Raw genomic sequence first — 17289 nt, forward strand, 5'->3', positions numbered from 1 at the left:
CCGCATTATTTCTACAAAGCAGTCATTCTATGGTCACTACGACAATACACCGCCTGTATCGTTATCGGTATCCTGAACATCGTGCGCCCGCACCAAAACACGTTCAACAATCTCTACGCAACTGCCTACTCGCCAAGCCATTCCAGCTTATGCCTTCTCGAAGGAATGCCGCGCAACAGGCGCCAGCATCTGAGGTTCGCGTACCGTTGCATCGCACGACGACAACGAGACATTGAGGGTCAGCGCAGAAGGCAGGTTTCTGTGCGAGACCGTCGCGCTGCGCACATGACGCCGTCAATGGCGTCCCTCAAGGAGCATACATATCCCAGAAGCGACAGGAGTTCACCTCGCTCGATTCCAGTCCACGACGGGAGCACTGCTTGGCCTGTATGCAGGCAACCAAAACGTGGCAATCCGCTATTCGCAAGGAAGCGACATGCGCGTACGACAAAAAGAACAGCACCAACAACAACAGCGGCAGCAGCAGCAGCAGCCCAGGAGCCGATGCTGGCGAGCGGTCGCCTGCAAACCGCCACACAGACGGCGTCGTTCCTCACCTCATCCTGCGTTGAAACATTTCGAGGCTTCTCCATCGCGCTTGCTGATGCCCTGTCCTTGGACAGCGCCGCCTAGCATAGCACGGGAGAAGCACCGGCGTAGGCATCTGGGATTCGTGTTCAGCTGCTCTTTGTAGCAGTTTGTTTTCCGCGGCCTCATCCAGCCGCATGCGGCCTGTCTCTGCGTCGCCAACAACCGTTTCTACGCCCACGGACACGTTTCGAAAACACGACTCGCTCGCGTCCCCGGCACCGAGACAAGCCGGACGCCGTGAGCCAGAGCGTAGCACCGTCCCCGAGAGACTCTCGCCTCCTTGATGGACGTCGCGTCCGAATGGTCGCTGAACCGTGATGCCTGGCTTCCCGGCATCTCGCGCTACTCCGTTTCCGTGAATAGCGCTGGGCAGCGCATACCAGACTGCCTCCGGGAACGTGAGCGCCCCCCGCTCCCTCAACAGTCTAGTGGATATGGTCCATGGTTACGAGACCAGGACCCATGAGGGTACCCGCTGAGACACTCTTTCTCGCGTGTGGCCTTCCTGGTGCGCGATGCCCGGTCTCTGTACGCAGCAACCAGGACACATTCGTACTGCTCCGCAGCGGGCATCGGCCGAGCTCGTCCAAGCTCTTTCGCCTACGCGCTCGGAGCCCAAAGACGTTTACAGCGACCACGGACACTGACCGAATATCACTTTGGATGCGCTTTGTGAGACACAGGCCTGCGTCTCGAACCAGGACTCGATTTACGCCCATAGAGATAGATGAAGAGCAAGTATTCAGGGCGGGCGTGGATCCCGAGTTCGAGTGCGTCACGACCGCCGCCGTGCCTCCAGCCCAGTAGGGCAGAGCCAGCGATCAGCACCGCGAGCAGGTGTCGCTGCTCAGCTTGCTCCACGACTCGGTACCAGCGGGCGTCGTGCACCACACACACCAGGAGGCGTACCAGCAGGTGCAGTGACTACCTCAGGGGCTATCTCGGCAATCAAAGCATCCTATCGAGCAGCGGCGGATGCTTCGTGCAGTGCACTCAGAGCGCCTATACGAGCGTCCGAATGCAGCACGCGGACGCTTTTCGACACAGGTACATGACACCGTGCTGCTGTCGCCAATGGCATCGATTGTGCGGAGCCAAGGAGCGTACATCCACACCGCCTAGTTCGGTGCGTCGGAAAAGGGAATCATCGACGAGGCGCGCGGTATGCCTGAAACCTCTGGTACGGGGTGTGCTTTTGGAGCACACGGGCTGCACTCGTGCTCCTTCGATGCGAGCGTGCGACAGGCACAAGAATCGATTCCGTACAGATCCCGTCGACGAATGCACGACAACATACAAGTATCACGAACTGGGGTTCAGCCTAATCTAGTTCGAGAAGAAAAAGAGCATGAAACAGAGATCAATGCACGGGATGGTGTACGGGACGCCGAACGAACGTCAGATGGCGACAGCGTCAAAGTTCGGTGACCTCGTAGAGCCTGAAACAGAGACCAATGCACCAGGTGGTGTACGGGACGCCAAACGAACGTCAGATGGCGACAGCGTGTAAGGTCGGTGACCTCGTTTGGTGCGAATGTGCCAGCACCTAGGCGCCCAGGCTCTTTCCATACTGCGACTTGAGCCGCTCGATCAACACTCGAAAGCGAGTCTTGGTTTGAGTCGAGCGAGCTTTCGACGCAGTCGTTCAGTACTCAGTATCGGTGCGCTGCTGAAACGCTGATGACGCTCGATGGAAAACTCAGTGGTCAGCAGAGAGGGAGTTGGATTCCAGACTGGAGCAAGGCACTGGTATGGTGCGGTTGGGAAATCCCGCAATGCGAGAGCGGCTTGGGTATGCTCTGAAGACGATGTTCTTTGCCAACAAGCGAACGATAATGATGCTCCTTTATTTGATGTTCGGTTGTCTAGTTCGACACAGCTTTCGTGCTCGTTCGCTTCGGATGCCGGTCGCGCTAGAGTCTCGAGTGCATACCTGCGCATGTAAATTGGTTCTGCATAGCTTGACGTGCTCTCTGGGTGATGCAGTTTGCAGAAATCACAAGAGCGCCGACGCACGTCCTTTCAGAAAAACGACATTGCTCGCGAGTTTCCGGGCGATGCAGTGCTTCATCTTTGTAGGGCCAAGTTTTCGCACCGCTCCGAGAGTTTTCAGAGCATTCGCCTTCTACTGAGCACCACCGGTTACCTGCAAACTGCTCGAATGCACGGCTAGATGCTCCTGGGATGGCCCATGGCACCCGGCTGCAGTACATCACACTGCGATAGAGGCAGACAGATTGGCTGCCAGTCGCAGCGGCACCGGCAAGCAGCGCGCTTTGCAGCGTGCTGCGACTCAGTATGCAATGCTTGTTATCGCTGTCGACGCTGGACTATCGATATGAGCACTGTTGTTGTTGCAGTCCTCTGGAGCAGCGGTTTCCGACTCCGACTGCATTGCCATCCAGGTGGTATTGACGTACCAGGGGTCCAGGGTGCTTTCTGCAACTTGTGGTAAAAAAGTCTCCCAGGAAAAGTTGCTTTTGACGGAGCTGTTGCGACGGATTCGAGTCTGTTCGTCAGTTGCTTGCTGAACTCGTTTCCGCCATTCCTTGCTCCGCGGAACACCCCAGAAAAGGTTCAGAATCGGTTTGAGAAGAACATGGAGGCTTGGCGTCCACTGCGATCCGCGGCTGCAGGATTCCCGCTCATCCGTTTCCTGTCCATAAATAGAGGCCGCATGCAGTTGCTTATCCACGTAGGCTCCGTAAGCTTGCAGTACGTCTCGGCGTGTTCGCTGCGCACATGAGTCGTCGCCGAAAATGACCGCATCCACGCCCGCAAGCGCTTCCCACGGGTGATTCATGACTGCTCGCCCAACCATAACACCATATAGATGTTCGGTGTCAAGAAAATGACGCACCTGGGGCATGGTACGTATGCCACCATTTATACTGAAATGCAGATGAGGGAAATCGCGCGCAAGTGCCAAAACTCGATCGTACCGCAGCGGTGGTACCGTGCGGTTTTCTGCTGGACTGAGGCCCTTCAGGTACGCCTTTCGTGCGTGGATAATGAAATGTCGCACGGGTGCATTTTCAGACACAACTTGCACAAAGTCGCGAGCGAACGAATACGTATCAAGATCGTCGACACCAAGGCGGCACTTCACGGTTATTGGTGTTGAGGCTGGTACTACTTCCGCGATCGCTCGGCAGAGTGCAGCGACCCCGGGCGCATCTTTCATGAGTGCCGCCCCAAAGCAACCACGCCCCGCTACCCTATCAGACGGACACCCGCAGTTGATGTTAATGGCGCTATAGCCGTAGGGGGCAGCGATTTCGGCGGCAGCACGCATCTTTTGTGGATCGCTTCCCCCGAGCTGGAGTACAATCGGCTGTTGCGCGGGATGGAAAGCGAGCCAGTGATCAGCATTACTAGCATTATATACAAGGGTAGAGTCAACGACCATTTCAGTGTAAAGAAGTGCATGCTTGCTCAGTAGTCGACAAAGCGTGCGAAAATGGTTGTCGGTTACGTCCATCATGGGCGCCACGGAAAAGGCGTCCGCAGGGCGCGACATTTGCAGCGTAGCGTGCTGCCTCGTGAACGAACGAATGCGCGGGGTAGTGTTTGGAAAAAAGGGCCCGGCCACGTACGCGCTCCGCGCAACGCTCACAGCCAAGAAACGACTGTGGAGGGGTCGCTCGAACTTACGGTGCGTCAGACAGCGTGTTGAGCGTTTCAGCGGCCCCAGCAGCTGTCCTGTGACAAGGTGCTGGTAGCCAACCAGAGCCATGCCCAATCACGTCGACCCGCAAACGCACTAGCCCGCTGATGCCAACTAGTGTACCACCGTCGTTTTGTGCGTCCTACAAGAGACGTTGCGTCGTGGAGGCGGCACCACGAAACGCCCACACCACCGCATGGACATGCACCACGGTGCCGGCACGCTGGACACGCCAATATGCAATAGCGTTCAAACTGAATTTTTCTGTATGTTTTGGATCAATATGGACAGGATTGATGCGGTCGCCATCAACCCTTGCAAAGTTGAAACTAGATCTTTCTGTAATTTTTGCGTTCAATACGGACATGCTTGCTGCAAGAGCCATCGATACTTGTCGGGTGTCGCCACTGCTGCGATCCCGTAAACTTGTCGTGCGGCGCAGTATACGGGGCAGCGCCGGGCAGAGGATTCAGGAGCAGTTCGCATCTGTTTTACGAGGAGGTCGAAATAACCATGGCAAGCCTCTCAGATCAAAGCGGTTCGATCGGAAGCGAACAGACGAGGCCTTCGGGCGCTATACCTGTCGAATCGTTGCCACCCCAAGCGCTGGAGCAGCTCATCGCCTCTCTGCAACAGGAGGTCGAGCAACTCGCCGACGCGTTGCAACAACTCAACTTTGCAAACCAGCGTTGGACACTATGTAAGCAGTCGATTGAAGCTTTTGCAGAAGAGACCACGCGGGTAGACTTGCCTGGCGCTCAAAGCCGTGCTACGGACGCCATTTCGTCAACCGCGAGCGCTAAACCAGAAACCTCTGTGGAAGTGAACCAAAATCAGCGTTTACTCGTTCCACTGAGCCGGTCTTTGTACGTACTTGGACGAGTCATCAATCCTGAACGCTGTCTCATCGACATTGGCACCGGGTACCACGTTGAACGGAAACTCGCGGACGCAGCCGAATTTTTCGACAGACGTCTGAAGCACGTCCGGGGAAGCATGCGACAGCTAACACTGAAGATTGATCAAAACCAGCAACAAATGCAGACCATTCGCGAGATTCTGGTTCGAAAACTGGCTGGTGCACAGCAAGCCGCAGAGCATACTTGAGGTAGTCGGAAAGCCGGTTACTTGCGAGCAGGTGCAGCGCCAGATTTCGAGCCCAGTCGTGGACAACACTGCTTGTGGGCCGCTCGGCTGACGACTCACGACGGTGAAACAGGCCGCGCATGCCTCTCTGTGCAATAGATGGGCGGGGAGCAACTCATCAAAGCGCTTGATGCTGTCGCCAGCATGCCGAGGCGATGTGAAACACACGCGGCTTACGAAATGGAAACGAGTGAGGGCATATCGTGAAGGGCAAGCGCGCACGCTTTATGCGTTTCTCGTCCACCTCGCCAATGGTAATGCATCTGCCATCCAGCAAGGTGCAGTGCGCAGTTCGATTCAGTCATGATGCGGACACTGCGTCGACCCGAGCAGGCGGGAAGGAAACTGTTCCGGGCGCTCTCGATTATTCCGTGCACGGATCATATGTCCAGCGACAAGTGCCCTATTTGTGAGCAGGGAAGCCAGTCGCCTCGAGTTTACGCGCACAAGGGCACGGCAAGGCTGACCTGTCTCGGTGCTGCGTCCATGACGGCACCTCAGGCTTTAATGCGGACGCGTACGGCAGGCTCTGCGCCCTGGGGATCTGACGAAGGAACCATTATCCTCAGAGGCGAGCCAGCATCATCGTGGCCCATGCAACGTGAAAGCCTCTTGCGGGATGACGGGTGGCTCCCCAGATGCCGATCGCCATCGCGCAGTATGGCGGATCCCTGATTCGAGTAAACGATCCAACATCCCCAAAAATAAGGAAAATCAGCCTCCTAGCATGATGCCTCCCGTAACCTTGCCCAGGCATCAATTCGCTTGCTATTGTCAGAGTATCGTATCATTTGTGCCGGTGGGTGGACTGCACCGGTGAATCGTCGCATGCCGCCACCTTGGAGGACGTACCCGGTAAACCTGGTCGCATCATCTGTGGCCACAGATCGATCACAGCTACTGCGCGCTCCATGCAGTCGCTTCATAACGTAGTATTTCGTCGATGCTGTGAAGACTTGCCGCATGCACAGCGACTGATTCGCCTATCACGTCACCGAACTGCTACGCAGGCCTTTCTTCGGGAGCGCATGCACCGCGTGCCCCGAGTTCGACAGATGCAATAGCGATGCAACGGACGCCAAATCGCTCCGTTCGTTCGCGAGAGAGCAATGGCACTCGCGAGACCTCTGTGGCGCTCACAAAACCATAGCATCATGCCAGGACATGCTGCACTTGGCGAGCGGTGCTATGCAACGCTGGCGAACTTGCGGCAACGACATTGCCATAACCGGGTGGCTCCCGAAAACCACCGACCGGATCGAGAAGCAGCTGGTACACAGTTCGAACTTTCTTATCTTTGCGCAGGAGTCCGAATAGCTCTACGAGCATACATAGCGGTTCAGGATAAACAGGGACTCGGCAAGCACACCAGAATTTGTTGTCATTGGAGTGTTCAGGCTGGTGCTTGCGACTTACGCGCTCTGCTGTGAAAAGTCAAGTTTTGGCGCACTGCCACCCTTTTCAGCCAAAGCCCAGAATCCGTCGATAATTGCTCGGTTCCGGGTCCATGAACATCGCCGACTATAGCCTTCATTCACTTCTACTGGCCAAGCTTGCTCCAGTCTGAGCTGGGCGTTCAGTCTAAACACGCTAACCGCAAGTAGATTGCACGGTATTCGGTAGATGTTCATGAGCAATTTTGCGTTCACACATCCCGGATGTCTGACGTTCTGTCAGGGAACCCAGCCGAGCTACATGCGACGTTCAATATCACGGTCTTTCGCAGCTCAGCAGAGCGCTCAAAGCTGACAAGCGGGTATCGCGCGTTCCTTTCCAAGACATGGGCCCAAGAGACCCATTGGCTGATGCATACATCCAGAATCTTGACAAGAAGTGATATTTAGGATCAATGAGCCGTGACGATTCATAGACAATAGACTAGCCTGGTGTCTGCTTCGTTTGGCGAAGCGTCAACGAGCTACGCTAGTGGGCGCTAGTCCATCAGCCTAGAAACGTCACGCACTGACCAACGGTGTCTTTAGGCTAGGTAAACCACACGGAACCTTGGCACAGCTCATTCTTTGCCCTGATCTTCGCAACCAGTCAACTGGTCAACGAGGATACGCACCATCCAGCCAACCGGTTACCAGTAACGTCCGCTATGCACACAAGGAGGATTCTCTGGCGCGTGCACGCGACGGCTGCCGTCGTCAGTGCACAACAGCCAGTGTCGACACCAGACTTGCTATTGCGGTTGCAAGTGACCACAATCTATGGGGCGAAACCGGATATCGCAGCTCGCGATCGTTCAGATCTTGACTCTCGTTGTCTACTGGCTGATCTTCGCGGTGAGTGTGCAGTCGGTTGAACCAAAGCTCTGCGGCGGAAAGCCGCTTGCCGGTGGCGGCACACTTTCCCGTCACATCAGCAGCCGAAGCACGCCCCCGGTTGGACGTCAACTGCTGGCTCTGGTCGACGGAGAGACCTCGTCGTATTCCATTCTTTTTGGTGTACTTAGAGATAGGGGCTATACAGTGACCGTGCGCACACCAAAAGACCGTTCTCTGACACTCTGGAACGAAGCAGGAACGCACTATCTCTATGACGCGGTGCTGCTTCTGGCACCGTCCATTAAAGGATTTGGTAGGGACGGTACCGCAAATGCTTTGCTCGATTTCGTGGACGCTAATCGGACTCTGATTATGGCCGCATCACCAAACGCTGGCGCACTCTTCAGGTCGTTGGCGGAAGGCATCGGTCTCGAGCTCGACGAGGCAGGAACAGTGCTACTGGATCACGTGCGGGCAGCGCATCGAAGCGGAGCCGGGCAGGACACCGAAGGCTCGAGGATATTTCTGGTTGATCCGAAACCTTGTCCATCCTTGGACCTGGGGGCGACCCTTCCATACTGGGAGAAGGAAATGCCCCAGCGTCCGCTACTGTTTGCCAACGCGACCGGGTCCCTGGTCGCTCCTAAGCAGGATTTGCTCCGCCCGGTACTGTGCGCACCAGCCACAAGCTACTCCTATGAAGACGGCCAAGTAGTCGAAACGGATGAGGATGCAGCGCCCTTCACCATTGGCACGGAGGCCGTTCTGGTTGCTGCGCTCCACGGCCGCTACGGCGGACGTGTTCTATACATCGCATCGACAGAAGCGCTCCAGGATCGCTTGATGTCTGGTGAGCATGGAAACCGAGCATATTTCGAGGATCTTTTTACATGGGCCCTTGGGGAACGGGGGATTTTGCGGATTACCCGAGCAGAGCACCGGCATGTGCCGCAGGGAAACGAACGGCCGCGCTCTACTCCGTATCGCGTCGGAGATCGACTCCGCTTTGAGCTTTGCGTGGAAGAGTGGGACGGTCGACAGTCGCAACAGCGCTGGCGACCCTGGCTCGGAGGTAATGAACCTCAACTGGAGTGGGTCATGTTGGACCCGTATGTGCGCACGAGCCTACGAGCAACGAAGGATCAGGGCTGCTACGCCACCGAGTTTGACACACCGTCGAAGCACGGCCTCTTCAAATTCCGTATTGAGCACTTTCGCGACGGCTACACTCCACTGCTCTTGTCTCAGGTGGTGCCGATCCGTCCTTACTGGCACAACGAATATCCGCGGATGCTGGTACGCGCGTATCCCTACTATGCAGCTTTATTTTCAACCATGATGATTTTCTGGATCATGGCCTACGCAGTTCTCTGGAAAGGGCTCGTCTCATCGAAGCGACTTGGAATCCAGACAACATCTAGGAGTCCGCACGCGACCGTTTCTTCCAAGGATGCAGCGGCGTCCTCTACCGAAGACTCTGACGCTGACCACCAGAAACAAGAGTAAGTCGCCTGTAAGACGGGTGTCCCTTGCGATGACCCCGGCTTCATAGCACATCATTCTGGGCAGGGCGGGTTCGCACTTGTACGAAGAGCAGTCGTGCACAGTGTGCGCGCAGCGTAGCGATATAGTCGCAAATGAAACGCTAGCGCGCGGGGCTCGCGGTGCCCAGGGTTTCAGCAGTAGCGAGCACTCTGCTTGTTGACGAAATCGCGCGCTGGAGGAGAACAAGCGCCCCCGACGCATGCTCTGATTTTTGGTTCAGGGCAGTCAACGATATACGAGGCAGGAGAGTTCCAAGTACGGTGGCTCGAGTCAACGCTCATGTTGCGAGGTTCATCGCATCTATTCGCGTTGAGCCTCGCGAGAGATAAAAAGCTGCATCTAGGCCAGGGTAATAGTGACCGGCTGCTCTACAAATGCGCTCTCGTTGAGGCTTCAGCTTTTAACGTTGTAAACAGTATTTGGATTAGCCTGCAGACACGGAATCTTTACACCTGTCAAGAAGCTCGTGTTGCTTTTGGGCCCTTACAGTGATTGACACTTGGCATGAACGTCCTTGAAAGCGCCAAGCCGCTGGGCGCTGCACGAGGCCTCGTTTGTGCACGCGCGTACGCAAGCGGGAAAAGCTGGGCAATGTGCCGCTCTTATCTGTTTCTCGACTGGTGTCCGGGTAACATCGTCCAGGTCTGCAGGTTGCCTTTGGGATGTACTTCGCGGTACCCAAAGAATAGAAGATGATTATCGAGTACCAATGGCCCAGGAGAATCGTTCTTGATGTTCATATGTAGAGCGCTCCAGTTGTGCTGGATTGCTCAATAGCTCCATCCCGGTGCCGTGCTTCGAATGAGAATCCAAAGCGCTGTCACTTCATGACGGATTCTATTCCATCGGAGCGTTTCGGCATTTCACCACATTGCCTAGACCGATTCCTCCACAGTTCAATCGAAAGATCGCTCGGCACCAAGGCGCTGGGCGCCCCGAAAGCACGCGACATTCTCGGATATCCATCAGGGTGTTCAAGTCGAGATCCAGAGAGAGATAGAGAGAGACAGAGACAGAGAGAGCTCGCGTGCATGCTTGCCGGTGGAATCGTACCATAGCAGGCCGCTCATTTTCGATCGCCTCCCCTGATGACATTTGCTCAGCTTCGTGTTCGCCATCTCGTGCACCAGACTCGCTCTGCTTCACGCTCGTTTTCTCGGCAGGTTCCGGCTCGTACTCGCGCCCGTGATGCACCCTTTTGTGGTCTCGAATCCATCGATGGGAATCGTGCAGGAATCGATTCTGGAGTTGTTGAGTTGTTGCAAGCTTTCGTCGAAGGCACAGGGCGGTACCCGTCGCACGCTACAGCGTGTCCAGCGCCCTACGCTACCACCGAGCGACGCGACTTGTCAGGCCCAGCCTTTTCCATTTCATTCCGGAAGTTGGTGAATGCGCGATTCTTGCCTCTGCGCAACCGCATCGCGGTCTCTTGGACGCTTGCCGGAGACCTTTCGCATCAGCAGAGTGAACGCTCAAGAGCACACTGAATGAGGCACGGGAAGCGTCCGTCTCTCCCGGACGCGGTGCACGGGGTGTCGAGACGGCTCACGCTGCCGTCAGTCAGCTTGCTGGCGGTTTGTCTCTCGGCACCCATCGGATCTGAACCGCAATCACATAGAGTCCTGGGGAAGTTGCGCAGGTGTATCCACTTTCAGTTCATATCTTCGGACAAGTCCTCTCGATTGAGCGGTATGGCGGCGGTCATGATATATTCTGCAAACCGGGAACAACGCTCACCACAGAGTCTGGCTCCTCACTTGCCATGAACAGATGAAAACGAGGGTCGCTGTGCGACTGAGGCATAGGTTTCACAAAGTGCACGCTCGCTGGTATTCCATCGGTCTCCATGGTCGCTGGAAACCGCTTCTCAAGTGCTGCTTGCAAAGGAGAAACCTGGAACGAGCTCCGCCGATGCCCTACGCGAAGCTGTTCGCAAGAAGCACAGTTGCTCGCAGAGATCAGCTGCAGCTTACTCAGGAGGATATCAAGTAGGCGGCGCAAGGATCTATGCCGACATCATGGGTCTGTACCCGACGTACAGAGATGACATGGAGTAGACGCTTCGGGAGACAAGGTCGCTCGGGTTCGGGGAGGGCGCCTCTACCGCGCTGCACCACTAGGCTCTGTGCTGCTCTGCAGCGCTCTGCTCTGGAATACGTCGCAGCGCAAGACGCTAGTAGGGCAGGCGTCACGTCTCAAGTATCCTTCGCGCACGACGGTTACCAGTCCGAGACCGAGAGCAACACGATGCGCTTGGGTGGTATAAAACGTGTGTCGCTCTCGTTGCGACAGCTCTTCTGAACCCGCTCCATCTCGACCGCTGGTGGCTCCACCAGCTCGCCATCTGTCTTCATGAACAGACCCAAGAAAACCTTTCACCAGCGCCCAGTTTCCTGGGCCAGTAAGCGAATGCACAAAGGTCACAGGGTGCGCTTCACCAGGCGCTCCAGACTGGCTTGCATACTGTTTTCGTGTTCGAACCTAGTTTCGTACGTTTTGGCACCGGTTTCATCGATGTTGTCATAGAGGACGCGGTGCGACGAAGCGTGACGTTAGTCTGGGAAGTGTTTGTGTGCTAATCCCGTATCCGATTTTCAGACCTTGAGCCGTCTTGAGTCGCGAGCGTCAGCTGTGCTGCATCACGAGGGTTTCATCGAAACACTGCACAGAACTGAGGACCGCTCGCAACTCAGGTACCGTAACGCTTATGTGCAACTGCTAGGCAAGAAGTGTCAAGAATAAAGAAACAAGAAAAGGCTATATTTTGTAGAAAAGTGCTGAATGACGTCCAGCCACACAAGCTTTGCAAGATTCTTCCCATTGATGTGTTTAAGGAGGAACGCCCTGACAAGAGCATCCCGCTGATGCTCCCCCTCCGACAGTTTTTTCTCGCTGACCTTCTTCACCCTCTATCCTAGATGATGTTTATCTTCTTCGTCTGGTATTTCGTTCTCCTTATGCTTCGTAGCCTTCGCCTTTACTCAGCGGGATGGCGTTGGTGTGTTCTTCATACTTCAAAATCGTTCTTCCTCGAGTGTCATGCGCACTGGATCGAGGATGGTAATGGAGCTCGCTTTTTTTCTTTAATGTATCTACAATTCCTCAGATACCTTTGCGTCATTTTCTCCGTCGCGAGCACAGCCACGGAGCCAAGCGCGCATTTCCGCCCCCCATCTGCAAATAATCACAACAGCCCTAGACCAGAACAGGTCCGGAGAAGATAGAGAGCGATTTGCCAACGAGCGATTTTACGGATGCAAACGACTCGTCTATGGATTAGAGGGTGTCAATACGGCGTTTGGCAGCAGAGCATACGCAGGCACGAAGAATAGCGCAACACCATGCCCAGACCCGTGCTTTCCCAGCGCATTTCAGTGAAGGAAAGCGACCTCGTCTACGAGCAGAACAAAAGAATTTTCGCTGGACAAGCCACGAAAATTGCTTCGACAAAGAAGTATGGGATACCAATGGATCATTGTCGTTTGAAAATTTTTAGGCGACCAAATGATCGAAGCGCCTCTCGAGCTGATGCTGTCGGAATGCTCGCGTGTTTCTGTCGTACCCGCTGGGGTGTACCCCACTTGTACGCCAGCACGGATCGAATATTTCTCCCAAAGGACGTCTCATTGAGCGATATGAACACTTGTGCCGCATGCGGTAAGCGTTCGCATCTCAGGACGACATTGATCATGAGTTGTTCAACGCGCATCCTACCCGGATGGCGGCCAGCTTTTTTCCGTTCAACCGATTCATTTCTGCACGATTCATCATATCGGTCCTGAATATTCTCATCCTGCTGGTTTTCTGATTGTATTTTTTAGAGAATGTATAGTAAGGAATGAATCGACGAGAAGCTGGCGTTTGGATAGCGTTTGATAACTTATGTGTAGTGTTCACTTCAATCAGGATAGGGGCTCAAACCGGGGCGGGTCATCCACCACCTGCTAGTCCTACAAAAACTGACTCGTGTTCATAAAGCCGCTTCTTGGCCAACTTGCTGTGACAACGTAACGTCCTTCCGCCAACCTTATCCAGTCTATAAGGTGCAAATCTTTTGTTGACTTCCAGTTACCAAAAGCAAGTATAAACAAGAACACCGTTTTCATCCAAGGATTCTACAATGCACCGTTCTGAGTATAACCCGAACCAACGTATTCGCTCACAAATCCTCTACACGTACACCATTGTCAATAGAGGAGCACCACTGCACTGCGACAGGAAACAACATAGCCTCTTCCAGTCTGAAAAATCCCTCTATGCAACCAGAGAAGAGACAACGTTCATGACGTGGAATCCTGCACTTTTCCGCAACAGGGCGATCGCGATGTCAACGTCTCCCGGTTGGCCGAAACGTTCGCGGAGCAGACTCGCGGGCAACGTTCCACAGCGCGTTTAAGAAGACACCATTCCAGGGGCTCTTGTCCTGATTCACTCCTTCTTCATGAATATTGCCGCAGTTTATGTTCAGCGAAAGCGAGATGGTTATACCGTAGCCCGCTGGGAGCAGACGTGGCTCGCTCCATCTGAAAGCAAGCACTTAGCCTGGCGCGTTGCAAACTACTTCGACCCGCGTAACGTACACGAGCCTGCAACGAGTAGGTTGGAAACACTCATGGCAGAACAAGGCTTTGCTGAGTACGGCCTGGAGCACTTGGGTGCCGTGGGAGCCAACATCAGCGCCTGGTCAAGTGGAGGCTACTACCAACTCTCCAACCGCCGACTCGCGGGGAGCTACCCAACTTACTGGCTTGACCCTTTCGAGCTTGCCGTGTCTGAAAACCTCGGTTTGACCGGTGTCGATGCGGAAACTGGCAAACCAGTGGTTTCAGCGCTTCGTGTCTGTGTGCTGTGGGAGCGAGCGGACGGCCTCTCGGACACGTTAGCCGCGTACGACCTGCTCCACCGGGTGTCAGCGCTCGTTCGTCGATACGATCGACTATTCCAGTCCGACGTTTTGACGGGAACAGACGCCTCTGATCTATCGGAGTCAGATGAGGAGCTGACGGCGAGCGAGCTCGGACAACGCTGTCGTTTGAACTTGCTCCTGCAGTACTGTATGCAGGGTGTAGATATGGCGGACGTCGAAAAATGGGTCCAAAACGCTCCGCTTTGTCGAGAATACGATGGAAAAGCCATGAATGCGTGGCGAAGTCTCTGGGAACGAAAGGAACAGTTACGAGAGCGAGCATTGGCAACCGGCATCCTAAGTGCGGCGGAACTGATAGCTATAGAAAGCGCGAAGGCCACCGAGGCACTAAACTCTTCCCAGACACCGGCAGTGGCATCAAAACCTTCGGAGGCAACACAGAAGAAGAAGCATTCCCGAGGGAAAAGGCACAAACGAGACAAAGGAAGCAAGCATGCCAAGGAAGCCTCACCAGCAGCAACATCGTCACCCAAGGAGCAAACGGATCCGTTGCAGACCATTATCTTCACACGCACTGCTTATACGGATGCAACGTTCATGCAAAAAACGCGACAAGCAATCGCTGAAACCCTCTTCGGTACATCCCATGTCCCGGAGAACGAGTGGATGGAGGACTTCGCATACGCAAAAGCGCTCGATGTACCACCGGTGGAGGCTACCATTGATGATTGGCTCGCCATGCTGGATGCCAAAGCCGCAGAGGAACGAGCAACAGCAGAAGCAGCAGCCGCAATCAAACGAGTGAACTTGTGGCTTGTAGATGATGAATTCCTCGATCAGAATCCCGGGTTAGCAGCGGAATTGTTCGAGCGAGCACCCTATTTCGATGGTGAGCGCCTCCTGCAACGCGCATACGATGAATCGTTCTCTGAGCGTGCTTACGCCTATTTCCAGAACGTCTTTTACCTGTTGGAACGTGGTCATTTTAAGGACGCTCTGGCGATTCTCCAGGATAACATCATGGCTGGTATGGTGCGGCAACGCGTGCTTCGAACAAACCGCGTTCCGAGAGCGCCAGCGCCCGATTCAGCGAAGACCGAAACCGAAGCAGCCAACACCTCTGCGCAGCAACGTTCTCAGTTTGAGACGGCAGCGGGGCATTCGGCACCGCGGGAAGACGTCCTCACCAGCGCTGCAGGTGCCTCCACAGCTGAACGCATGGACGCGCCACGGCAGGACGCTGAGCAGGCCATTCACTTTGCCACGATACCCCGAGGGGGCCAAACGCAGCCTCTCATCGAGGAAGTCGACGATGCGCCGGAAAGCGCTCCAAAGAGGGAAGCTCTGACGGCATCGGAATCGATGCAACTTACCTCTACGGCGATTATCGAAGTGCTGCCCGATGAACAGACCGACGCAGGGTCAGCGCCGGAGCGCCAGACAACAGCACAAGCATTACCGGATGTCGCGGGTGCGGCTTCAAGCGAATCCCACGCACGAACGACCGGTACTGCAACGGAGAAACCGCACTCGGAACCGGATTCAAACACCTGGGAGCAGAGTGGAACGGAAACTGGTGTGAAAGCAGGTTCGGCATCGGAGCAGGAATTTGGCAGCGACGACCAGAGCGGCAGGCAAGCTGAAGCCCCGAAACCACGGGCTCGTTTGGAAACCACGGAGGAGGCGGTGCACCCCCAGGTCTCCGGACTCGGAGAAGAGTCGCAGGATTCGCTGCTATCGGCTGGCGAACATCGGGTTGCACACGAGCTGGTCAAGAATGTGATCGACGCGGCACTTGGAGACGCTGTCGACAACGTGTATTCGGAAAACGCCACATTGTCCGCAGTGCCGATGCGATCGGGTCTGAACGAGGCCCCGACTGCTGCTTCAGCGACCGTGGACACAGCCTTGGGGTGTCGGCGTTCCCGTTCGACACCGGACGGCGTTCAGGCAGCGTCTGATGAGGGATCGATCACCGAAACGACTCCACGGGAAGGTGATACCGTAATCGTTCTTGCGCTTGAATCTCAAACAGAAAGGATTTCACTGACAAGAGACGAGAGCAGCGCTCTCGATAATGCAGCCACAGCTGGGGCGGTGTCGATTCTTGGTGATCGCGAAAGTCTTCAAGAGCAGCAGCTGGAGCGGATGCCTCTACAAACAATGACAACTACTGCGTACCAAACAGGTGCAGTTGACGGGAACGCTGCCAACGGGGCACTCGCAATAGCGGACTCGAGTGCACAGCAGCGTACGGGTTCCGAGTCATCATTGCCGCCTGAGAGCGAAGGACCCGACCCTTCACCAGACCACAAACGTCTTTACCTTCTCGGTTGCTGGTACAAGCTCGCTCTCCACATCCTCGAGAGAATCACTTCACTCGACCGAATAGCGACCGAGCAGCGTACGCGCTCCCGCCAGGGAGCCAACGTTCGCATGTCTCCCGAAGACGAGCGGGCTCAGGCGCATTTAAGCAACCTTTTGGCGTACCTGCCGTTGCTACCCAGGCATCGTCAGGCTGCGGTCAATGTGAGTATTGAGAAAAACATGCAGCTGGGCAATTACGGCTACGCGAGAGGCTGGATCGACTGGGCCTACGACCGGTTCCCTTTTGCGAACAGTGAAGCGACGCGTGCTCGCTACGATCGTATCCTAGATGAATGTGAGGATGCAGCATGGCAGAACGAATACGTGGTCCCCGAACTTGATCGACTGATGGAGTACTACGGGCGTGGTGCTCTCAAACTACGCGAGTACCTCTTGCTTGCTCAAGAGGAGGTGAGCGGCCTCTGGAACCTGCCATCTGAGCAGCATTCAAGCGGATCTGAGTCGTCGTCATCGTCCTCGGGAACTGAAAGCGCAAACGAATCCTCTATTGAAGACGCATCTTCTGTAGAAGAAGATTTAGAAGGCATCGTGCTCAGCGACACCTCCAGTGATGCATAACGCGCTCCACCAGCGCACAGCGTAAACATTGGCAGAAGCGGTATCACGAGAAGCAGGCACAACTGGGAGTATAAATCTGGCGTCTGGTGGGCGATCATCCCATGAGAGCATCCACGGGACCGGTCTCGCCCCGTTCGGAAGACATCCAAGACGAGACCTCTGCGACGACGACGAAGCTGCAAAGAGTCTCGGATCTGGCTTCGGCAGAATGCCGAGGTTCGGTACCCAACGAAACCGGTGCTTCCTCTGAAGCTTGC

General features: G+C 55.3%; 4 protein-coding genes and 3 non-coding genes across 7 annotated transcripts, besides 1 other annotated feature; 4 read left to right on the forward strand and 3 right to left on the reverse strand.

Moving 5' to 3' along the window:
• Nucleotides 1-1679: part of a sequence feature (possible transcribed region) that runs on past the window's edge.
• CYME_CMK104T lies at nt 601-3050 on the forward strand. The gene has a single exon (XR_002461377.1). It is a non-coding gene; the product is annotated as a hypothetical transcript (transcript).
• On the reverse strand, nt 2885-4327 carry CYME_CMK105C (hypothetical protein, conserved; the record flags this gene model as incomplete). Its single annotated transcript, XM_005536468.1, has 1 exon — nt 2885-4327. The coding sequence occupies one exon, from the start codon at nt 4325-4327 to the stop codon at nt 2885-2887; it is 1443 nt and encodes a 480-aa protein (XP_005536525.1).
• A 444-nt stretch (nt 4328-4771) lies between these two features.
• CYME_CMK106C (hypothetical protein, conserved) lies at nt 4772-5365 on the forward strand (the record flags this gene model as incomplete). Its single annotated transcript, XM_005536469.1, has 1 exon — nt 4772-5365. One exon carries the CDS (start codon nt 4772-4774, stop codon nt 5363-5365), a length of 594 nt encoding a protein of 197 aa, XP_005536526.1.
• Nucleotides 5366-5614: 249 nt separating this feature from the next.
• CYME_CMK107T lies at nt 5615-7511 on the reverse strand. The gene has a single exon (XR_002461378.1). It is a non-coding gene; the product is annotated as a hypothetical transcript (transcript).
• A 106-nt stretch (nt 7512-7617) lies between these two features.
• On the forward strand, nt 7618-9180 carry CYME_CMK108C (probable dolichyl-diphosphooligosaccharide--protein glycosyltransferase; the record flags this gene model as incomplete). Its single annotated transcript, XM_005536470.1, has 1 exon — nt 7618-9180. The coding sequence occupies one exon, from the start codon at nt 7618-7620 to the stop codon at nt 9178-9180; it is 1563 nt and encodes a 520-aa protein (XP_005536527.1).
• Nucleotides 9181-9658: 478 nt separating this feature from the next.
• On the reverse strand, nt 9659-11796 carry CYME_CMK314T. Its single transcript, XR_002461401.1, has one exon. It is a non-coding gene; the product is annotated as a hypothetical transcript (transcript).
• Nucleotides 11797-13660: 1864 nt separating this feature from the next.
• CYME_CMK109C (hypothetical protein) lies at nt 13661-17032 on the forward strand (the record flags this gene model as incomplete). The annotated part of the gene is made up of 1 exon (XM_005536471.1): nt 13661-17032. One exon carries the CDS (start codon nt 13661-13663, stop codon nt 17030-17032), a length of 3372 nt encoding a protein of 1123 aa, XP_005536528.1.
• Between the last annotated feature and the right edge of the window lie 257 nt (nt 17033-17289).

This window comes from Cyanidioschyzon merolae, chromosome 11 (genome assembly GCF_000091205.1).
Source record: "Cyanidioschyzon merolae strain 10D DNA, chromosome 11, complete genome".
In the NCBI taxonomy this organism is placed as follows: Eukaryota; Rhodophyta; class Bangiophyceae; order Cyanidiales; family Cyanidiaceae; genus Cyanidioschyzon; species Cyanidioschyzon merolae.